The following is a 25,478-nucleotide window of genomic DNA, read 5'->3' as shown; positions in this document are numbered from 1 at the left end:
GAAAAAAATACCTTTTTTATATGTTGTTCTACTTTATTTGTTTACTTTCATAAGTAGGCGCATGAAAAATGGTTGAAAATGAAACATTATTACGAACAGCTCAACAGGTAGGAAAAAGGATTCAATTTTTAAGCAGTTTCTCACAAAATTTAAATTAGTCAGTTTTCTAAGTTGATTTTTTTCGTCTACGATATGAAAAATCTTTATTTTTAAATGGTTTTAAACCTGTATGTGATTATAACTGCACAAAAATCAGTAGATGGAAAAAAGGTCCAAAAAAAAGATAGAACATTTTTAAAACGTAAAAAAGATTAAGCAAGAAAACTTGAAAAGAAAAGGTTTAAAATCCTTTTAAAATATATAAAATATAATTTAATATAATAAAATAAATATATAATAAAAATATATATGCTTTTTTTAGACAGGACAACAGGAGCAGTCTCCATTAATTTGGGCAGGAAATAAACTCTTATTTAGTTAAGAATTTTTTTTGGACGCTTCTCTCCTTATGCTGAAAAATGTTAAATCTGATAAAAATCTGACAAAATTGACTTGGACCCTAAGTATGGGAATTATATAAATTTTAAACAATTTGCAACTGTTTCATCTTCCTTAACATTATTAGATAAGAGTTTTTTATTTAATTTTGTAGTTCCATTTCTGTATATTCTGATGATCATCACTGTTGCTGGAAATCTTCTTGGTAAGAAGACGACATTCTAAAATGGTCATTTCAAAATTATAAAAATCAATAGAATTACTTGGATTTTGAGTCATATTTTTGCCTTCTCTGATAAAATGGTCCTACCAGCTGGCTAATATAATGATACCCCCATTCACTTCTTTTACCCCACCGCCTCCCCTCCTAATGGAAAAATCATTGACCAATAAATGATAACTAAATTGACGTATCCACGTATATTATATTCATTTTTATAATCACATAAACTCCATATTTTAGAACAAATTCTATATTCTGTACTAGTGGCTTCGCCCCTAGCCTCTAGGGGCTTTGCCCCAAGAGGTATAATTACATCTTCTATTACTTACCCAGCAGAACGGATCACAAATTTTCGCACCTACCCAGCAGGAAAACATTTTGCGATTAAATTCGCGAAATTAGTAAAATTCGTAAATTTCGTAAAATTCGTAAAATTCGTAAAATTCGTACAATTCATAAAATTCGTAAAATTTGTAAAAAAAAAAAAAAAAAAAAAAAAAAAAATGGGGGGGGGGATTTTTTTGTTTTTGGGGGGGTTGGGGGTGTCCCACCCCCCCAAGAAAATAGCTTAAAACCACCGCAGGACCAATAGGTACATTCCCTGAAGAGTAGAGCCCATTCGGTTCAGCGGTTACCGAGATCTTAAGCTTCAGACGGACAGACATCGTTCTACTTTGTATTATAGACTAGCGGCTTCGCCCCTAGCCTCTAGGGGCTTTGCCCCAAGAGGTTTGATCAACCTAATTTTTCGTATTTTAGATTTAAAAAGAAAAAGTAAAAAAAAAATTTTTTTTTTTTGGGGGGGGGGTATTTTTCATTTTTGGGGGGGTTGGGGGTGTCCCACCCCCCAAGAAAATAGCTTAAAACCATCACGGGACCAGTAGGTATATTCCCTGAAGAGTAGAGCCTAATCGGTTCAGTGGTTACTGAGATCTTAAGCTTCAGACGGACAGACAGACGGACAGACGGACAGACAGACAGACAGACATCGTTCTACTTTGTATTATAGATAACACGGGTCTATCTGTTTGTCTGTGTGTATTATGTTTGTGATGCAAACTTGTTTTTGCTGCGCTACCTGTGAAAATAATTGTTCATGTTTGGATAAAATAAATTCAAGGCTTTTTAATAGACATTGAATTGAATTTTATATTAAGTATTGCTTGCCATCCTACTGAATGAACATTTAAGAAAATCAAGGGCTAAAAGGTAATATATAAGTTCAAAAGCTTTACAAAAGGAATTGTGACTTTAAGAAAAGGACAAAGACTGTTAAAAAAGGATGATATAAATCTGGTCCCATTGCTAAAATATACTACAAAAAGAAGAGAATAATTGAGATAGTGGACTGTTATAAGCTAGGCCCTATATTTTTAAGTCGTAGCTGTTAATGCTATCCCATTAATTAAAAGAAGTAAGGGAAGCTTTAAAAAGTTCTTAGGATGGTTTTAGACTACTTTTTATAATAACATTTTAAAATGGCTTAGACTTTTTTCTATCCCATCTTTAAACTTTTAGACCCTAGATGCTTGGAGCGCAGCCGCTAATCCTAAGTAAGTTTTTGTCTGAATCTTAAGATTTCAAGAACTACTTTAATCCTTTTTTAGGTTTCTGGTTAACCTGGCTGTAGCGGACATGTGTGTTGGTTTTTTTGTTATGATTCCTGCTATTCATGTTGTAAGTTTTTTTCCAATTTTATTTAATAACAAAGAGTTGAATCTAAATGTCGTCTTAATCATGAGATTTTTTTAACATTTCCACATTATTTTCTTTCTTTGATATAAAATAAAATTTTTTTTGTTGGTAGTATAAGATTTTTAGAACAATAAACCACATGAGTTCTTGATTTCAGGAAAACTTCACATAGGACCTTGGATGGTTTGAGGATATCTTATATTCTAGAGCTATTTTCTTTATAGATAATGAGACCCTTTAATCATAAGGAAGCAATATTATGCCCCTAGCTTATCCATTAGTGAAAAAGACCATTTGTAAAAATGAAATTTACTATTTTTCTTGATACTTTCCTTCAAAGAATTGAGATTTTGAATGTTAATGCTCTGTTTTATGTCAGATAGAAGCCAATGGAGTATGGGAGTGGGGCTGGCAGTCTTGTCTGGTCTGGGTCACACTTGATGTAGGTAAGAATTGGAATGTGGCTGGTAATCTTGTCTTGTCTGGGTCACACTTGATGTAGGTAAGAATAGGAGTGGAGCTGGTAATCTTGTCTTGTCTGGGTCACACTTGATGTAGGTAAGAATAGGAGTGGGGCTGGCAATCTTGTCTTGTCTAGGTCACACTTGATGTAGGTAAGAATAGAAGTGGGGCTGGCAATCTTGTCTTGTCTGGGTCACACTTGATGCAGGTAAGAATAGGAGTGGGGCTGGCAATCTTGTCTTGTCTAGGTCACACTTGATGTAGGTAAGAATAGAAGTGGGGCTGGCAATCTTGTTATGCCTGGATCACACTTGATGTAGATAAGAATAGGAGTGGGGCGGGCAATCTTGTCTTGTCTAGGTCACACTTGATGTAGGTAAGAATAGAAGTGGGGCTGGTAATCTTGTCTTGTCTGGGTCATACTTGATGTAGGTAAGAATAGAAGTGGGGCTGGCAATCTTGTCTTGTCTGGGTCACACTTGATGTAGGTAAGAATAGGAGTGGGGCTGGCAATCTTGTCTTGTCTAGGTCAAACTTGATGTAGGTAAGAATAGAAGTGGGGCTGGCAATCTTGTCTTGCCTGGATCACACTTGATTTAGGTAAGAATAGGCAATCTTGTCTTGTCATGTCTGGATCACACTTGGAACAATGATTTCAGGACAAATAATTAAAGTATATAGATAACCTCAACTCAACTAGTATCATGCAATCAATCAATTTTGCAAAAAATCTTAATACAATTTAGTTTGAACTTGTAAATTAATATTATTCTTAATGTTTAATGTTCGTTCCTACCGTCGTCTGAATTTAGAGCTTTGCTTTTTGAATTTTGTTAAAATTTCCACTCAATAATGCTTTCATATATTTTCTAAGTAATGAATAAAAGCACTTAATCTTTAAAATACATATCAACTGATATTTCAATGGTATCTATTTTTGTACTTGTTGAAATTAATTAAAATCATCTTAAAGACAATATCAGTTGGGAGCACAATATAAGTAGTAAAAAGAATAAATAAAAAGATAGTATGATTTTCTAAAGGTTTTTTTGTGATCTTAGTTATAATCAGTAGTAAATTAATTTGGCTCTGAAAGATAAATATAGAAAAATTGTGTTACAAGGTTTAGCTGTCTTAACTGTTAGACTATTCTGTGACTTTCTAAAAAAATATTTGTAATATAGTATTATTATGTCTCTACTTTGTAAGATATAGTTTTGTGTTCTCAACTAATTAAACCTGTCTGAGGGCATATAAAAGAAGACTACTGTATCTTTCTCTGAATCAATTTTTCTATTATTCCCACAAATTAATTTGTACAGTTTGTTATCCCTTTTGTTATTAATTCTTTTATTTTAGTACAGTATTTCATAGTTTATTAAATTTCTTGAATTGTTTTTTAACAATTTGGTCAAAGAAAAGAACTAGGATTCTAAAAAAAAGTATTAAAATATTTCTATCATTTCTAGTCCGTGAGGGGCTCTATTCCTGTGGGTCTTACCTTGGTCTCATCTAAACCTAAACTCAAAATTTAAAAAAAAAATATTGTCTTACCTCGATTAAGGTAAAATTACCATTCTTTTATTTACTAAGTATATTTGCGATAACTTTTATTTAATAGATTCTTCCAATTTTTAACATTTACAAAAGGGCCTGCTTTATTTCTTCAAGATCCATGACAGATCTATATAGGAAATAAATGTCTATAAATAAGCTCAAATTTTCCAAGGAATAATCGTTTAAAACTCATAGTGCTCCAATAATCCATAATAAACTCTCATTGCCCAGAACGATAAGACCCATTATTTACTTTATTAAAAATAAATTCATTTTTTTCATTTCATGTTGCTATTTAAATTATATTGATGTATTTAATTTATAATCATAAAAAATAAAATCAAAATTTTTAATATAGTAAATTTAAGAAAACTCTGTTTTAAAAGAATTCTATTGTGGCGACACTTCCTGTGTGTTCAAATATTGAAACTAAAATTTTAATCATATAACCCTTTGATGATGGTAAACTGAAAAAAATATAATTGAAGAAATCTTAAAATCATTTAAATTATTAAATATTCACTACTTTCTTTTAGATAGTAATGGCGGGGGCGGAAAATTGATTTATTGAGAAATAGATATATACTTATAGAACACTAGCCAATAGCAAGAGAGTTATATAGACCCAACTCTAGTAATAGAATATCCAAATAAAAATAAAATTAGAATAATCTTCACTATCTCTGTAAAAAATAGTCTGTATGAAATAGTAATAAAGAAGAAAAAAAACAATGGGACATTTTGGTGATATTACTATTAAGTAACAAGTACAATATTATGTAAAGTATAGGAGTGCAATATTAAACAAGCAAAAATTAGAAATATAGTTGAACTTTATAAAACAGAATCATAATTGTTATATAAAATTATTATTATTTTCCTATGATATATAACAATATCCTTGCCCCTCTAGGAGAGGGCGTGGGAGGTCAGGAAAATAGAATAAAACCTCTCTAAAGCTTCCCTGAAAAGTTCAATAAGTTGGGAGCAGCAATTTCTAAGATTTAAAGCTTAAGACAAAAAATTAATATTCTATAATATTATAAGATTTAAAATTTATATTTCACTTATAGAATTAATAAACTATGAAGTAGTTTTGCTTTTTTCTTAATAATATATTAATTTACTAAGAAACATGTCTCCTCTATTGAAAAAATGAAATGGGCCATGAAATATTTTTTGTCATTATGTTACTCTTAGTCTGTAGTTATACAATAGGTTACAGTTAGGACCTTTATACAGCACCCGCGAGGGGGTCTTTTATTCAGTGAGGGAAAGACATTCTAAAAATATGATTTAAGGGACTAGAACAATTTTTGGGACATTTTAAATAAAATTAAAACGAAACCCGCAAAACTATAAACCAGGGACGTTCAAGGGTGGGGGGGTTAAAGGGTTGTTTACCCATCCCCTCCGACTAATAAAAACTGAACCAAAGGAGGCCATAGGGGCAATAGATGTCCATATCTTAGAGCCTATAAGATTTTAACCCACCCACCATCCCTTCCTTATAAAAACTGTACCAAATGAGGCCGTAGGGGCAAGAGATGTTCATATCTTAGGGCCTCTAAACCATATAGCCATATCCTAAACTATAAATCATGCGTTTTGACTTTCGTGTTCCCTTTCCTACAAAACTTTTTCTGAATGTTTGTGACTGTGCGAGTACTGTATAGAAATCTAATTTGTGCTACTTATTAAATGATTGAAAAAAGGGCAATAGTTCACATAAAGCAGTATGGCAAATGAAGCTCAGTCCATTGAATCAGAGAGGGTATTCTTTTATTCCATAAGAAACTATTATTTTAAGGAAAATATCTTGAATTATTCTTTTTTGATATTACATTGTGATGTGTTACATAAATTAAAATCATCTTAATGTATTGTAAAATGATAATGATAATAGCAAAACATGGCAGCAGCAGTCGTTCAGTTCTGGGGTCGCAGCCACACTCAGCCGCTTTAAGTAACTCTTAGCCTTAATACTTACTTAAAAGTTAGAACAAGCTAAACTACGACCCTTTGTAGAGTGATAAAATATTAGACCCTCACATACAGAAATGATTTTATTAACGAAACTAAAGAACTCAATAGATTAATAGATAATAAAGAACAATTTAAGTAGAATAGGAGACTTTATTGTCTAATTTGCTTTTACTTTGTATCCAGTAAAAAGATACATTATTTTAAATTGGCTTATTGTAGTAAATAAAAACAACTATGTTTTATTTCATAAAGTTATTAATAAAATCTTATTTTTATTAACAACCATGGAGGAAGGGGACATTGAACTCTAAATTATTATGTTACTCAAAATTTTATAATTATAACTTTTCATTTGTTGGATCAAATCATTAGGTACTTTTATGATTATCATATATGTATATTAGGGCGGGTTCATATCGGAATTAGACAAAGAGGGGATGTGCAACAGATAAAACTAACTTAAATAAAATGTCTGACCAAAAAAGAATTTTAAAAAATTGAGATTTGGAATGCGACCACTTAAAAATGTATTTCATTAATGAAAAAATATGCAAGGACGACATTCAAGTCCTTTCCACTTATTATCTTAGTTTCTATTAGTGCTAGAGGGCTAAATATTTTTGTGCATTTCCCCAGTTTAATAATGAATTTCCGACTGTAAGTCAGTCAAAGTCATATTTCGCTTCCTTACCTTTTATTTACCAACCTTTTACTAACGAGCAGAAATACAATTGTTGAGCTATTTGTAAATGAGAGTAAAAAAATTATTGAATCAGAACTATTGCTTCATGGTGCTCCCAGGAAAGGCCTTGAGTAGTAGAATCAGTAACTTTTGTCCGTTTAAAAATATCTCTTTCCTAGCCTTAGAAATTACTAAAAAAATACTATTTTTAAAGGATTATTGAGAATTGTTCAATTTGTAGAGGTTTTACGAGGTTTTCTCAGGCTAGGAACGAGATTTTTTGAAACGGTCAAAAGTTCCTGATTCTTCTCCTCAATGCCTTTCCTGGGAGCACCATGAAGCCATAGTTCTGATTCAATAAATTTTTGACATCCATTTACAAATAGCTATACAATTGAAGGCCTGGTCGTCAGCGGTTTTAAGACTTAGAATAAATTTTAAATCATCCAGAGGTGTATTATACTCATAAAAATCATTTGCAGATCCCTGCTTTGGTCTCAGAAAAAAAATGTTTAAAATCGACACACCCTAATGAATATCTAGGTACAATAGGCATAATTTTTTTTATCATCATTTTCATTAATTTATCTCTATTGACTTGTTCTCCTAATCCTGCTTAGCACCCAAGACCCCACTTTTCTAACAATTTTAACAAGAATAACAAATTATTCATAGTCTCATAATCTGAGGGCAGACCAATTAAATGTTTTGACTAATTTTAAAGTACCCCATATTGTTTCTACAACAAATACGGTCACAGATAAGCATAGTCATCAGTCTCATAGAAAATGTGCATAACTACTTTCATACTTAAGTAATGCATAATATCTTTTGCATTTTTGGTAGGTGGTAAAAAAAAACATCTAATGACCTCAATTTCCAAAACTGTTTTATTTGTTTCTCTGCTAAACATAAATATAATATTTGATTTTTTGATTATTTTACAAATTCTGATATTTGAAATAATTGCTCTTGTTTTTTTTTTCAGGATTTTCAACCGCCTCTATCTACAGCCTCATTGGTGTCAGCATTGATAGGTTCTATGCTCTCTACTTTCCTATCAGGTATACACTCAGTAGTTCTATATACAGTATCATTGGTGTCAGTATTGATAGGTTCTATGCTCTCTACTTTCCTATCAGGTATTTACTCAGTAGTTCTATCTACAGTATCATTAGTGTCAGTATTGATAGGTTCTATTCTCTCTACTTTCCTATCAGGTATTTACTCAGTAGTTCTATCTACAGTATCATTAGTGTCAGTATTGATAGGTTCTATGCTCTCTACTTTCCTATCAGGTATTTACTCAGTAGTTCTATCTACAGTATCATTAGTGTCAGTATTGATAGGTTCTATGCTCTCTACTTTCCAATCAGGTATACACTCAGTAGGTCTGTCTACAATATCTGGTCTGTGTCAGAATCGATAGGTTCTATGCTCTCTACTTTCCTATCAGGTATACACTCAGTAGTTCTATCTTCAGTATCATTAGTGTCAGTATTTATAGGTTCTATACTCTCTACTTTCCTATCAGGTATTTACTCAGTAGTTCTATCTACAGTATCATTAGTGTCAGTATTTATAGGTTCTATACTCTCTACTTTCCTATCAGGTATATGTACACTCAGTAGTTCTATCTTCATTATCATTAGTGTCAGTATTGATAGGTTCTATGCTCTCTACTTTCCTATCAGGTATACACTTAGTAGTTCTATCTACAGTATCATTAGTGTCAGTATTGATAGGTTCTATGCTCTCTACTTTCCTATCAGGTATACACTCAGGACTAGTCTTATTAGACTATTGTAATACGAAAAACTAACTAACTAAAGAAAGTTTAAATTGAATATAAACGTACTTTCATAGTATTAGTTTGCATATAATAACAATATATAATTTGATTTATCCCGTTAAAATTCTAAAATTGATACTTATGTCAAATTTTCAAATAAATTGAGAATCGATTAATTCTGTATCATTATTTTGGGTATAAAGAAGTTTGGGCAATTTTGTTGTAATGATTTTGTAATGGCGATTAGAATTTAGGGAAAGGTAACTGGTTAAAATATTGACTTCCTAAAATTCATATTCCTAATATATGTACCTCTAAAAAAAGTCATTAAATTCGTTAATGCTTGATATAAAAATTCTAAATTAAAAAAAAAACATTGATCTTATAGATTAAAGATAATAAATCTCAGTCTTTTTCATCTTTAAAGAAGATAAAGACTTGTACCCTATTTATGCTTAAGCCTACCATTTTTGTAATTCTATAGGCTAAGGAATTCCTGTATTTAAGGTCTACCTTTACACTAAATATGTCTTGGGGGCTAACATTGCCTATAAAAAATTTCCTGTAGATACTATTGACCTATCCCTGTATTCCTGAATGATGACTCTATGTGTGGTTTAGTTATGGGAAATGATAACAATAAAGATCATACAGGCCAAAACATATTGGTGTTCAATCAATTTGGCAAACACTCTAATAACAGCAAATTATCACTAAAGCAGAATGTTGTCAGTATCATTCATTCATTCATAATTCTATACTACAGCAGAGAAATGACTCTAATAATTAAACAAATATTTTTGGTATCAAAAGCCTTTAGAACTACAATCTACTTAAATCTTCGTTAAATCTTACTCCTTAACTGATTGTATTATTGCGCTTTTTGGGGCCATGTAGCACTTTGCTGCTACTATTTTTGTTGCACACTAATTTGCAGTACTGACACCTTTGCGAGCGCGAAGAAAACCCATCACAGCACAAGGCATAGAAATAGGGATGGAAAATGCATTATATTTAGAAAAGATAAAAGTTAAATTATATCCTTTTTAAATTAAGATAACACCATCCATATAGAATTTGACATGCATTATTTTTTTTATGCTGGTACATTGAAATTATCCATAATTTAGAAAGAACTGCCTTACGGACAAACTTTAGATATACAGTAGCTATCTATCAAAAAAGACCAATCAAAGTAATATAAAAGCATGAATATAATTCTTTAAAAATTACCAAATATGTCATTTTTTATATGAATTTATTTTCAGAATAATAATTCCTTATCTTTTCAATGTTTGGAGTATTTTGTATCCCCTACCCTAGGAATCTTACACTAGGTCAGAGCTAATATTAAAATGAGGCTTACCGAACAACGCTCCTGCTAATCTTTGGGGCGTTTTGTTAACATACATTTACAAAGGTTTATTATTTGTTTTTATTCGCTGTAAAAGATACCAAGCAACTATGTTAGATGCATGAATAGAGTATTTATGGCAGTGGAAAAAAACCTTAGTCCGCAACTCATTCCTTTGATCAGATAGGATCATAGGGAAAGTGAGTGGATTATGACCTACCAGTTAGTTAATATCAACCATCCACAGTTTATTTATAATGTATATGTGCAATGTTGATAACAATAGCACTAAAGTTAAACAGGCAACATCAACATTTCACCTTTCTAACTTAAGATCAATATTTTCTTTTGTTTTCATGAAATATAATTTATAGAAAATTGTTTATCTTTGTATCTTGGTTTAACAATTGTTTTTTTTTATAGCAAAGCTATATATATGAACTAGCGGCTACGCCCCTAGAGGGCTCTAAGGAAGCTGAAGGGGGAGGAGTCAACCCTTATAAAACTTCCATATAAGTTCAGTAGTTATTGAAATCTTAACCTTCAGACAAAAAGCCTTACAACTTTATATGATAGGATAGCCTAATAATAAAATAGCATCAAATGATTAATTAAATGTGTTTTCTCTTGAACTGTGACTGTTCCCTTATCTACGAGAGTTAGAAAGCTTTCTGTATTAAAAAATAAATAAGCTAGGGAATAAGGGGGGGGGGGGAGATTACATCCAGAACCATATTTTATAGAGAGATTACCACCTAACCAAAAATGATGACCCATAAAACGCTTCTTTGTAAATTTTGTACCTATTTCTGCAAAGGTTTTTGTCATTTTATCTGACTTGATGTAAAAAAATACACAGTTGTTTATATAATTTAGTAATAGGATTATTATTTTGCAAGATGGTTTTTCCAAATTTATCTATGCTTACTTTTTAACAAAAGATAAATTGTATTCTCTCTCTCCACATTTTCAACGCTGTAAAATAAATTATGCCATAACTATTTGTATGAAAAGTCAAAAGGCTAAACATTTTACACAAATAATTTAGCTTCAGAGATGCTTTGTGTTGTTAGAAGCGAGGCTACCCTAAAAATTGCCATGTACTCCATCACTTATTTTTTAATTCTGGTATTCTTTTATTTTTTTTTCTTAAAATTTATTAACTATGTATTTTTATGGGTATTTTCTTTTTACCAATTATTGTCTATCTGTTAAAAAATTTAATGTTTGTATGTCACTTTGTATGTTTACATAATTTTCTTACAATTTATATGCAGGGAGTAAGGGAGGGGACAATGGGCAATTAATTCAATATAAGAGTTATCAAAGAAAGGGCATGAAATCCAGTTTAATCCAATAAATTTGTAGGAAATTATAAAGGGGTTGTTAATTGAATAATAGATTTCCATAGCGTCATGTAAAGTGAAATCACAACTTGTTTTTGATGAAATATATTGAGGTTTTTTGGTGTGATTTTTATATTAAAAGATTATTGGACCCGGCCAGCTGCTAGCAAGAATATGACTGCCCCTTTTTATTCTGTTTATTTCCCTTGCCCCCACCTCCCTTCTCCCCGTCTGCTACATTCCAAACTAACACAACGAGTGTTTATTTCCCTTCCCCCCACTTCCCTTATCCCTTCTCCCCGTCTGCAATATTCAAAACATACATAACGAGTAGCGGCATTCTATGCGCAAGTCCCCAAACTCAGTCAGAAACTGCTAAATTCTTGCACATTCCCTTTAAGCCAGTCCCCAAAGTCTGAGACTCCTAAAAATTGAATATTCGATCCATTGTCCCCTCCCTTACTCCCTGATTTATATGTCTTTCAGTAGGTAAGTTTGTTTGAAAAGTTTGTCTGTTGTTTATGTTTGTCTTTTTATTTAAAAGCCTCCGTTTATACCTCTGTCTATCTGGGTTTCATCAACAGATTGTCTGATGTTATTCTTTATGTAAGTGTAAATGTATTTAATTGACTTTAATTGTCTCTACTTTTGAACATTGTTATCCTTGTTTAATAATAATGATAATCGTTGTGAGTCATGTGTTTACGTTATTTTTGCAGGCTAATTATCCACCACTTGGTATGGAGGATTATTTGTAGTGCAGTTACTCTACAATTTGCTAGTGTCTGTATGACACTAATTAACCGTCCAGAAGGAGTATTTTCTAACTTCTTGTTTTTCTTCAAACAGCATATGAACCACAAAATACTTTTTAGGAAAAGTATTTTTATGCTTATTTTTATTTAGGTTAGGCTAAGCAATTGTTAGATCCCTTTTAGATTTATAGTAAGAGAGTTGGTTTATATAAATAGGCTTCAATGTAAACACAAAATTATTATATCTTTCATGTAAATTTGTTTATTGTTTCTCAGTTTATGAATATGATTATCCTTGCTTAACCTATAGTTATAAAGGTGATTAGGTATTTCCAAAAATACTTAACTTTTTTACATTAACCGCAACCACGCATCATATAACAGACAATTTATTTATACAAAAAAAAATCAATTCTGACTTTCAATTTTTGCATGAGTTTGAAATAGACCCCTTTTTCTCTTAGTGGCTTAGTCAAAGGTATCCTAAATTTAAAATCTATAGGTAGAAGTATATGTTATAGATATTCAGTAAAACAAGTTATTTATCAGTTATTTTCAAATGTTTGAATACAATACATTAATTACTATAAGAATTTTAAAACGATAAAAGAGAAATCAAATTAGGTTATTTCAAATCTATTATTTCATCAATAAAAGTAATCTAACATCTATCATTTCTACCTAAAGATCTTGCTAATCGCTGGTTCTCTTTTTAAATTCATGGGGGATTTAATTCTATTTAAAATTTATTATATCAACTTGAAGGTGAATGGCAATGGGGAAATATTTCACCTTTTATGATAGGTGCATGTAAAATCTATTGGAAATTGAATCAAATACGAAAATTATGAAATAGTACACTTTAAGATTGATCAATTATGACTCATATGTATATACTACATGGAGCGCAGCTACTCTACGTTTCCAAAGTTCGTTTGTTTTTTCTGCATTTCCAACTTTTGCAGTGATTGTGCTCGTGTGTTTTGCTTTATAAATCTCTAAACTAGTGCTTATGATGAATGCTTGTTACAGGAAGGGATAGGGCAAGACTAACAAGTACCAAAGGGACTTACATATTTAGAACTTTAAACTAAATAATACATATTTGGACCGCTGCCTTTGGATGCAATTATCCCTGTTTGCATTGTTTACTGATTATTTATGCTTCAATTATTTTTAAAATCCTCCTTCGTGGATTTTCCATGATGATAATTACATTTCTTTATCGTGATCAGATATTAACAAAAACATTAATGAAGGTACATATCTTATTTACAGTATTTCCAAATTATTTGGTGTTTTCTTTTATCAATTAGTGTATATTGGCCCGTTTGTAATGGCTAGCTGTTATAAATTTAGGTATGTTAGAATTATCTCATAAATTTAAACTTTGCTTGATAATTTCTGTAACCATTGGGGACGACTTAAAAAGCATGGCAACTCTATAATCGTTATAAAATTTTCTGTACATCCACTCTGAACATGTTGGTTATTAAATTAAATACATATTTCTATCTGAGGACATCTGTCTATAATTTTATATATTACTTCGGGCCTTGCTCGCACGCTATATCTTGTGATAAATGGCAATACGGACAGACAGACCAATTTTGGTAACAACTTTGCTGCATTAAACGGCCGTATAATTGATATTTTATTATATGCAAAAGGTCATTGTTTCAAGTTTGATTAAGGTATGACGAAATCTTTTTTACATTTTCAATTTTAAATTAGACCGGACATTCCATATTGTCTGAATAGTAGAATAATAATTATGAATAAAACATTGGAGAAAAAAATCGTTATATTGCTATACTTTAAATCCCCCTATTTAAAGTTGTAAGGATTGGGGTTGGGAGGTGGTTAAATTGTATTTTCTTGTATTCAGTTGTAGTTTTGCAGTAAAGTAATTGCTTAATTTGGGTTGTATATCAATTCAGTCTCAATTATATCTCCTAAAATACATACCTATATTATTTTTTTTTATTGGTTTGTTGGTTCATACAGTTGAGTTTACAAACTTTTTAACCAATAATTATAATCTACAGAAGGGGTAACATTGTTAATCAATGAGAATGTACATCAATTTATAAACCATTGTCTTATCTATTTAGTGTCATAGTTTCAATGTCTAACGTCATAGACTATTGGGATGGCACAATCTGTAAATGTTGCAATATTGTTCTTCAGCATTGTGCTTGCCAATTTTTTTGTTGCTAAAACATATTTAAACTTTTAGGGATTCCCTCGTAAACCAATGATCTCACAATCAACATAACAAATCACTTTTTGGAAAAAGAATAATTATAGTTACTTGGTATCATTATAGATGAATCACTAGGTTTTTTTTACAGTTCAAGGGTTAACTTATTATTACGAATGATTGAACAGTAAGTTTTGAACAAGGTATAACAAATTCATTTTTGAGTGGCAAAGTTTGGACACAATCAGTTTGATAAAAACCAATAAAAAATCAATACATTTTTTAGAATCTCAAGGAATAAGACAATGGACGATAAATAATTTATAAACATACCCGATGATGATTTAAAACATTTCCCCTTGTGTACATTAAATTATTGGTTAAAATTTTTGGCCCATACTAGTTTAGAACAAACCAATCAAAATTTGATAAAAAAATAACACAAAAACTTCTAGCCAACGAATAAGACAATGTATTTATTGAATATTTGTTACTAGTGTAATTAACAGTCTAGTGGCCCCTCCCTATTTGCTTTCTTTATTTACTATTCTTATCATATTCAGATACTTCAACAACCGGAAGAACACACTGACCACGAACGCGTTGATGTTGATGGCTTGGCTGATGGCGATTGTCGTGGCTTTCCCCATGTTCATCACTGCAAAGGGATTCTCAAATTGGATACCTTCGGTTGAAGAGTAATTTTTTTTTTTACACTTTAATAAGTCCAGCGGCATCGCCTTTAGACTCTAGAGTATTTTAATCTGTGGGGCTGTGTTATCGGAAATACATACAATAAAACTGTAGAATGGCATGAACCTTTCCTGAAAAGCAAAAAGCTTTATAACCATTTCAGAAATATTTGCTTTAACAAAAAAATCTTTATTACCGCTTATACCTTTTTTCCCATGATAATAACAATGCCTTTTTTTTATAGAAATTCAAGGCATGAGTGTATACCACCCGTAGAACCTGAATCCAAGGGTTATGTGATGTATGCCTCCACACTGGCGTTTATGATTCCTTCTGCTATTCTTATCTATGTGGTGGTTCAGTTCACACACAGGTAAGACAGTTGGTCACACAACAAGTATTTAGTTTAAATCCATAAATTGCTCTATAATGATTAGATTTAATACTTAACTTTTGGCGTCTTCTCTTTCTGTTTGGTTTTTTCTTGTATAGTTTGAACTCAAAATTGCACGCTACGAGTGCATAATTTTCTGTATGTAGTACCTTTATGCGAACTTAAACTTTTATTGTTTAACTAAATCAAATCTTAAGATACTTAGCTTCCGATCTAATAAATTCATTAAAACAAAGGTTGCCAAATAAAGGGGATTAAGGACTCAAAACTTGACTTTGACGTTACTGTGGTTGGAAAAATTGTAAGAAAAAGCTCCTTCTAATCTATTAAGGTACGATTGAGAGTCCGTTCTTTTTGTTGCAATTGCAATTTAACTTTTAGAAATGTGGGCTAAATTTTATTTTATATAATGCCTATTCAAATACACGATTCTAGGCAAACTGTATTTATCTACTTTGGCATCTAATTGCATATTCATAAGATGATGAAAATAATTCATAAGATTAAAATGCATGGAAAAATTCAAAAATGAAGAGTTAACATTCAAATCTTTCATTCATTCATTTATAAAAGGGTGCTCCAAATTTTCAATTCTGGAAAGGAACGCTTTTTTTCAGGCAAAGATGAAGATTAGATAGTGTTTGAATCATCCTATAATTTTAAAATATGAATATCTTTTTACATAAAGTATAGGTGGAAAGAATTACTTATATGGCTTAAAAATAATAGATTAGACCTATAATGAATATTCTTGGTGTATTGCTATGCACGCCACTGCCTCCTATAAGAAATTATACTAAACAATAATTTCTTTTTTTGGTTATAATTTGAAGATACTAATTAAATTGTCAAATGAACTGATGGGGCAAATTTCTATGGTAATTTAGGTGTCCATCATCACCAAAAACAAAGATATGCCAGGGGAAAGATTATTAAAATATTTTTATATAGATTTATAGTAATGATTCTATTTCACAAAGTAGTCAGATGATTTTTGTTTTTTCCTTTAAGATTGAATTTATTCATTTTAGTGAAGCTTTGCATATGTCCAAAGACGGTCTTAGGATATTTACCTTTAGATTTCATAGTCATTGGGTGGTTTTTAGTTTTTTTTCTATGCCCCTTCCCTCCCATTTGATTATATACTGAGCCCCTAGATACAATTACAAAAATAACAATACTTTTATGTATGAAATTTCATATATTAATCTTATCTCTTTCTTTGACTATCATTATCAAAAAGAAGAATATAATTTTGATTGAAAGGAGGGTAAGGGAAGCACCTAACCCTCCCCTATTTATGTATGTGGGAGGTATACTCATGTTTAACAATTCGTTGACACTATAATTCTTAATCGTTTATTTAAGATTTTATATTTAGGCATTCATTGCGGACATATACATATAGTTGAAATGTTGATATATAGTCATTACATAATTCTTAGATATTATGCTGTGTTGATATAATTGTAACACCTAAGGTTAACATGATATAAAGATGATATCTGGCGCTCCCAAAATATTCGTGATGAAATGTAATGAGCAATTTTTACGTAAAGTTCACCGACTTCAAACATATTATCAGAAAAGTACAACAGACTATCAAGTGTTTTCAAAATATTGCATTTTGTTTAGAAAAGAAATTTTTTATAGTGCCTGTAAAAAATGACGCCATACTAGCCTACCATTGGTCAATTTAAGTATATACTGGCCTGCTATTGGAAATTTAGTCTGTGTATGGGCCTTTCATTAGTCACTTGTATTGTATGACATCATTTTTTATAGACACAGTATAGAGCTCTTTTAGAAAAATCTTTAAAACAAGGATGAAAACATTTATACGCAGCAATAACACTTAAACACATGATGGAAATAATCATTATACTGTCTCATACAAAGTAGAATGATATCTGTCTTCCGTCAGTCTTTTAATATATGTACATTGTACATGTTTAATTTAATTAGTATTTGACTATACTAAAGAAACATCTAGAATATTGTTTACAACATTTTCCTCCTGATAACGGGCTCTTTTGCATGTAATGAATAAATCAATTTTAACATTATAAAAAGTTTTTTGAGTTTTTTAGCTTAGTTTTTTTTATGAATGCATGATTAGAAATTAAATATGATTATTGATTATACACAAATACTTATAAGAATATTTAAAATAAGTCTTGGAATATTGATTCATATATAAAACCCGCGACCGTGGCTATACATCCGCTTATCCTCCTCTCAGCACCGCGACAAGAAACTTGGGGTTCGAAGCGGGTCAAAGTTAAAATTTAAAAGATGAACGGGTTTTGAAGAATAAAATACTTTTGCGGATGGAAGTAATGACTCAAACATACCAAAATTATTGAGTAAGTGTGCTGCATATAATACTAATTGTATTAAATTTTTCTAGGATGAGACAAAGGCTTGATCTCAAGATTGAAAGAGCCAGGGAAGCGGTAAGATTAAATTTTTAAGTAATATCTTAGTTTGACACTTGTCAACCTCCCCCCCCCCCCTACTCGAAATTGATTGACTATCACTCGAAATTAATTTGTAACACAGCCTGGACGTGGCTTATTATCAAAGCTTTGACATACCATAAATTACTAAACATTCAGTGAATATTACTATTAGATTAATACCAACTAGTGGTTACGCCCCTAGAGGCCTCTAAGGGCACTTGAGGAAGGGTAAATTGAATTCGATTTTTATTTTATATTTAAAAAGAAAATGTTAAAAGAATTTAGAGAATTTTTTGGGGGGGAGGGTAGTGGTAAATAGTTATAAGCCTTCCAACCTTTCTAATGAAAGACAAACAAAATCCAAGAAGTGGAAGGGGGTACATTTTTGATCCAATTTAATTTTCAAGAAATCTACCGAAAAATAATAATATCCTAATCCTGCATTTTAAGTGGGGAATATAATCAAAAGGATTTATCAAGATAAAGTTGCATTTTAGAAAATTTTAGCTGCTCTATAATTTACTTATAAGCATATGAATAGCAGCAAAAATCCATACATATTAGAAATAAATAAAGCGTATTGGGCCAAAATCATGTAAAAGTAACGTAAACCTAAGAAATTTTATAGAATTTGACCCATTGTTATCTTCTCTAACTTTTCTGTCATTTCTAATTAGTTATTGATCTTTTTTATACTTTCTTTCTTTTATATATATATTTTATTGCATAATGAGATACGCATAATATCATTTTGAAAATATATGAAAAAGATTTAGGCAATAGCTTATTTAAGGTCAGGCTCTCAATTGAGGATATTTTTACCCTGTACTTCGCTGATGTTATTAGCTGTATAAGACAGAATTCGCAAATAATATTGGGAAAAAAATTAATTTATCATTAATTGATTAATTCGTGCTTCCTTAAAGTACCTTTAAAGCACTGAAACCTCTCCTTATTGATTATATAAATTTATAATTAATGGGAGGTGGGAGTGTATTTTTTTATGCAAAACCTCTATGGCTTCTACACTGGACCTGCGTAGCTATCCATTACCCAATATAACCTATCCTAACCTGACCTAAAGTAGTAAACAAACTAACGAAAATCTACCACTGTGGGGTTCTGTGCTCACCAATGCACTTAGAGGAATAACGCTGATATATCCCCACACCCCTTCTTTTTAGGTAGTTGATGTAAGCCCAAGTGAGGTGACAGCTGCATCAAAAAGAATTACTCCTATGGGATCTTCTGCTGCCAGGTAATTTACTGTTCATTAAGATATCACAAATGACAGACCTTAGCGTTATATAAACGTATCCCGTCCCGCTGTCAGGGTGTCGGGTTCGAGTCTGGAAATGGTACCTACTACTGCTATGTCAGGCGCGTGACATCAATAGTAAGAGTAGGAGGGGAAATGCCCTGGCCCAACTCATTATCCACACAAAGCGTTACCACGCCCCCAACAGGTGATTGTATATAATATATAGCTATATTACTTGAAGTGGATGTCTGTCTTTAGCAAACCGCAAGACCGATATGGTTCTACTTTACAAGAAGCGTTTTTTTATATCTCCAGGAAAAGCTTATAACTATTTCGAGGGCGCAGCATTAGGTTTCAAATAATGTAATATTTTGTAGAATGCAACAAGGATTAAGTACTGCAGAGCCCTCGCAATCCATGGAAATGGAAGAAGGACAAATGGTAAGAATAAATGACAAAAAAAAATGACAAATGGCTCGAAAAAAAAGAATTAAATTCTTTTAATTATATTGAAATTGAAGTAATTTCACATACGATAAATAAAGAGTTTATAATATATCGTACCATTAACATTAAGGCATAAGATTTTGCTTATTATATGATAAAAACACATTTAATCGGAAAATTATGCCATAGAACAAAATTTGAGAGTAAGGGAAGCTAAGAGTTGAAAGCTAGATTTCTTGTATGTATAATATATTAGTCTGATATTACAAGCGCAGCTACTACTAAATTGTGTAACTTTTTCAGTTACCAGGTTACCAAGAGGCAATGCAAAATGTTGAAAGATCAGACAATGACACTTTGAGAAAGAACCAGTATGTATAAATATAACCCGCGATCGTAGCTCAACACGCAATGCATCCGCTTTTCGTCGGGAAGGTGATAGGTTCCAATCTCGTTTCGACACCGCGTCATAACTAAAGACATTAAAATGTTTCATACTGCTGCTATGTCAGATGCGCGAACATAAATAGTTAAAGTAGGGGGGATGCCATGGCCCAAAACAGGTGCAACTCATTACTTTGCATAGTTAGGACTTCTCAGACAATGGTCGAGCATTCAAAGGGTTGGTTACCCTATGCGATTGCAATTCAAAATGCAAGGTATGTTCAAAGGTGACGTGGAGATGACTTGTACTTTTCGGGTATAGTCCCTTTCGTGGCAATGCCCCTTGAGGGGCGATTCGTTATATTTTTAAAGTAGCTTTTCTCCTATTTATAGCCCCTGCGGGGGGCTTTAATTAAGCAGGGCCTAACCTAACTTAACCAATCCTAACCTAAAATAACCTATAAAAAGCTACTGTGAAAATACGACATATCGCCCCTTAAGGGATGTTTTGGAAATAAAAGCCACTAGAACTTTTTTTTTATTTCCAGTCAAATGTTTTACCTGGATTCTAATCTATATTTGTATATTTAAAGCAAGAATAAGAACAAGAGAATGACTCCAACTGAACGTAAACTCAAAAAGGCTATTAGAGAACAGACCAAGTGAGTAATAAATATAATAATTAAATATATAGCTAATTTATTTTCCGTTAGATGAGGGATGAAAATATCAAATTATGGTGTTTGAAACGTTAAAAAGTCATCTTATTTGCTTATATTTGGCATAAAATCACTTCACATAAATTCATTTCACATAAAACATTTCACATAAAGTATCATTTGACATAAACTCATTTCACATAAAGGTACACTTCACATAAAAACATTTCACATAAACTCATTTCACATAAAGGTACACTTCACATAAAGGTACTTTTGTCATAAAGGTACACTTCACATAAAGGTACATTTGACATAAAGGTACATTTGGCATAAAGGTACATTTGATATAAAGGTACATTTGGCATAAAGGTACACTTCACATAAAGGTACATTTCACATAAAGGTACGTTTGACATAAAGGTACATTTCACATAAAGGTACACTTGGCATAAAGGTACATTTGACATAAAGTTACATTTCACATAAAGGTGCACTTCACATAAAGATACATTTCACATAAAAAAATTATTTTACCAAAAATGTATATTTTACATATGGGTAAACTACACAAAAAAAACGTTTCACACAAAAGTAAATTTCACATAAAGGTACATTTCCCATAAAAAACATTTCACATAAAGGTACATTTCACATAAATGTACACTTGACATAAAGATACATTGAACATAAAAGTACTCTTCAAATAAAAGTAAACTTGACATAAGGTACATTTCATATAAAACTACACTTCGCATAAAATCATGTTTTATTTTACCAAAAATGTATATTTTACATATGGGTAAACTACACAAAAAAAAACGTTTCACACAAAAGTAAATTTCACATAAAGGTACATTTCCCATAAAAAACATTTCACATAAAGGTACATTTCACATAAATGTACACTTGACATAAAGATACATTGAACATAAAAGTACTCTTCAAATAAAAGTAAACTTGACATAAGGTACATTTCATATAAAACTACACTTCGCATAAAATCATGTTTTTTATAATCTTATTCTGGTACCCAAAGTTTTATACTAGTACCTAAATTTTATACTTGTACCCAAAGTTTTTTAATGGTACCCAAAGTTTTATACTGTTACCCATGACAAATGTTTTCATGACAAATATAATTTATGACAAATTTATGTGAAATGTATCTTTATGTAAAACTTTTTATGTGAAAAATTCTTTAATGAGAAAATTTTTTATGTGAAATGTATCTTTATGAAAAACGTTTTTATGTGAAATGTACCTTTATGTGAAATGTACCTTTATGTAAAATGTACCTTTATGTGAAATGTACCTTTATGTGAAATGTACCTTTATGTGAAATGTACCTTTATGTCAAACGTACCTTTATGTCAAATGTACCTTTATGCCAAATGTACCTTTATGTGAAACGTTTTTATGTGAAGTGTACCTTTATGGCAAATGTATCTTTATGTCAAATGTTTTTATGTCAAATGTACCTTTATGTGAAGTGATTTTATGTCAAGTGTTTTATGTGAAATGAATTTATGTGAAATGATATTATGTCAAATATTACTGATCCTTTTTGACCATTCTGCATTCAGGGGGGGGGGGGGTATGTAATACCCTCCCCATGTATGGGGGTACTAATAAATGTTTAAGGGCGTGTTATTCTTATTGATAATAATGTTAATTTAAAGGATCACATTGATGATGGGAAGTATTGTGATAACATTTCTTATCTGTTGGACACCCTTCATTGTTATGTTCACTAGGTAAACTTTTCTTATCTGTTGGACACCCTTCATTGTTATGTTCACTAGGTAAACTTTTCTTATCTGTTGGACACCCTCCATTGTTATGTTCACAAGGTAAAATATTTTATGGACACCCACACAAGGACGCATAAGATTATCTAGTCTATTGCTTGGAAATTTATAATAAAAACAATTTTTGTTGGTTTTGTCTGTTCACGCTAGATATCTTAAGTAACACACAAACTAATCAACAATTTTTTTTCAGCTTTCCCTTTATGCCAGAATTTTGGTCGAGTGATGATGGTATCTGGATAAACATTATTACTTGGATAGGTTAGTGACTTTTTTATTATGTACATATACTTTATATATATATATATTTGGTTTATTGATTGAGCGTTTATACACTTGTATCTGCAAGAATTCATGCAATTGGTTGCTCTCTTTTATACATACTAGCGGTTGTCCCGCTAGCATCTAGGGTATCTGCATTCCAATAGGCAAGAATAAAAAAAACATCTAAAGCCATCTCAGGTTTAATCTAAAAATTAAATCGACTGTAACTATCCCATTACTAATGCGAAGCATATTCGGGTCTTGTTATTAAAATTGTTAAAGGTTATTTTCCCTGAGGTTTACAGGCGGCTGACACGCATCTGCCGAGCCCTGGATTATACATATTCAATGTTTGCATGGCGTTATTTATATAATGTACTACTACCACTTGATGAATGTTATTATTATATGATGTAGTTTTCCGCTAACAAACACATTGTCCAATACAATATCTTTTAATTTAGGTTACACGAACTCAAGTTTGAATCCCTGCATTTATGCCATAATGAATCCAGTTATGAGAAAAGCGATGCTGAATGTTCTCAATTTGGAGACTTTTCGCCAAAAGATGTGACTTATGAAATTATTTTGTGTTTTTGCTTTTCTATCTTTTATGCGCAAGAAGGGGGGGGTTTTTAATGCAACCATCTCGTAATCAGTGATTAAATGGCACTAAGAATTCGAATTTCGATCTGAAATTTTGCATGAGTAATCCTTGGTAGGTTTTTTTTCCCTAAATCGAACAAAAAGTTGGAAAAGTAGCGGCTGGCGGCTGGCAGCTCAGCCGTTTAGCCGTTTTTTGCCTATTTTCAGGGCAAATTCATCATTAATTACGTAGGAATCAACTTTTAAAAACATATTTTGGGTTTAATTCATGGTAAATGATAGCAATAACCATTTTTTAAATTTCTAGTACCAGCTGCTACACGGCTAGAACCGGCTGAAAACGGCTGGGAGCTGCCAAGAGTATGAAGGGTAGATATGGGTTGTGACGTATCTAGGGGTAGGTTTTTATGGCTGCTGAGCTCAAAAATACTACCAAAAATAGTGGCGGCCCATCCATATGGCAGCTGGGTAACAGCTGCAGCTCAGCTGGGAGCGGCCAAGAGTAGAATGAGTAGATAGGGCTTGTGACGTGTCTAGGGGTACTCTTGTCCGCTCCCAGCTGAGCTGCAGCTGTTACCCAGCTGCCATATGGATGAGCCGCCACTATTTTTGGAAGTATTTTTGAGCTCAGCAGCCATAAAAACCTACCCATAGACATGTCACAAGCCATATCTACCCTTCATACTCTTAACAGCTCCCAGCTGTTTTCAGCCGGTTCTAGCTGTTTAGCAGCTGGTACTAGAAATTTAAAAAATGTTTATTGCTATCATTTACCATGAATTTAACCAAAATAAGTTTTTAGGTAGCATAAAAACCTACCTCTAGACACATCACAAGCCCTATCTACACATTCTACTCTTGGCCGCTCCCAGCTGACCTGCAGCTGTTACCCAGCTGCCATATGGATGGGCCGCCACTATTTTTGGTAGTATTTTTGAGCTTAGCACCAATAAAAACCTACCCCTAGACACGTCACAAGCCCAATGTACTCATTCTACTCTTGGCCGCTTCTAGCTGAGCAGCAGCTGTTACCCAGCTGCCATATGAATGGGCCGCAACTATTTTAGGTAGTATTTTTGAGCTTAGCACCCATAAAAACCTACCCCTAGACACGTCACAAGCCCTATCTACTCATTCTACTCTTGGCCGCTCCCAGCTGAGCTGCAGCTGTTACCCAGCTGCCATATGGATGGGCTGCCACTATTTTTGGTAGTATTTTTGAGCTCAGCAGCCATAAAAACCTACCCCTAGATACGTCACAACCCATATCTACCCTTCATACTCTTGGCAACTCCCAGCCGTTTTCAGCCGGTTCTAGCCGTTTAGCTGTTACCCAGCTGCCATATGGATGGGCCGCCACTATTTTTAAGAGTATTTTTGAGCTTAGCACCCATAAAAACCTACCCCTAGACACGTCACAAGCCCTATATACTCATTCTACTCTTGGCCGCTCCCAGCTGAGCTGCAGCTGTTACCCAGCTGCCATATGGATGGGTGGCCACTATTTTTGGAAGTATTTTTGAGCTCAGCAGCCATAAAAACCTACCCATAGACACGTCACAAGCCATATCTACCCTTCATACTCTTGGCAGCTCCCAGCCGTTTTCAGCCGGTTCTAGCCGTTTAGCAGCTGGTACTAGAAATTTAAAAAATGGTTATTGCTATCATTTACCATGAATTAAATCAAAAATAAGTTTTTAAAAGTTGATTCCTACGTAATTAATGATGAATTTGCCCTGAAAATAGGCAAAAAACGGCTAAACGGCTGAGCTGCCAGCCGCCAGCCGCTACTTTTCCAACTTTTTGTTCGATTTAGGGAAAATAGACCTACCAAGGATTATTCATGCAAAATTTCAGATCAAAATTCGAATTTTAAGTGCCATTTAATCACTGATTACGAGATGGTTGCATTAAAACCCCCCCCCCCCTTATATACATTTATTG

The 25,478-nt window shown here is 32.2% G+C and overlaps 1 protein-coding gene across 1 annotated transcript; it reads left to right on the top strand.

Annotated features, from left to right (window-relative positions):
- On the top strand, positions 1–23,975 carry LOC145313589 (putative G-protein coupled receptor No18). Its single transcript, XM_080153054.1, has 17 exons — positions 1–107; positions 422–458; positions 653–703; positions 1,879–1,930; positions 2,329–2,398; positions 2,796–2,862; positions 8,092–8,167; positions 15,117–15,251; positions 15,491–15,619; positions 18,051–18,096; positions 19,287–19,360; positions 19,741–19,804; positions 20,114–20,181; positions 20,788–20,856; positions 22,536–22,610; positions 22,858–22,925; positions 23,393–23,975. Exons 1-17 carry the CDS (start codon positions 69–71, stop codon positions 23,500–23,502), a joined length of 1,230 nt encoding a protein of 409 aa, XP_080009180.1. The 5' UTR covers positions 1–68; the 3' UTR covers positions 23,503–23,975.
- Positions 23,976–25,478: the final 1,503 nt, after the last annotated feature.

This window comes from Acartia tonsa, chromosome 3, assembly GCF_053477335.1.
Source record: "Acartia tonsa isolate MP-2025a chromosome 3, ASM5347733v1, whole genome shotgun sequence".
Lineage (NCBI taxonomy): Eukaryota > Metazoa > Arthropoda > Copepoda > Calanoida > Acartiidae > Acartia > Acartia tonsa.
Note: the sequence above shows the minus strand (reverse complement) of the source record. Positions and strands in the feature narration are given on the sequence as shown.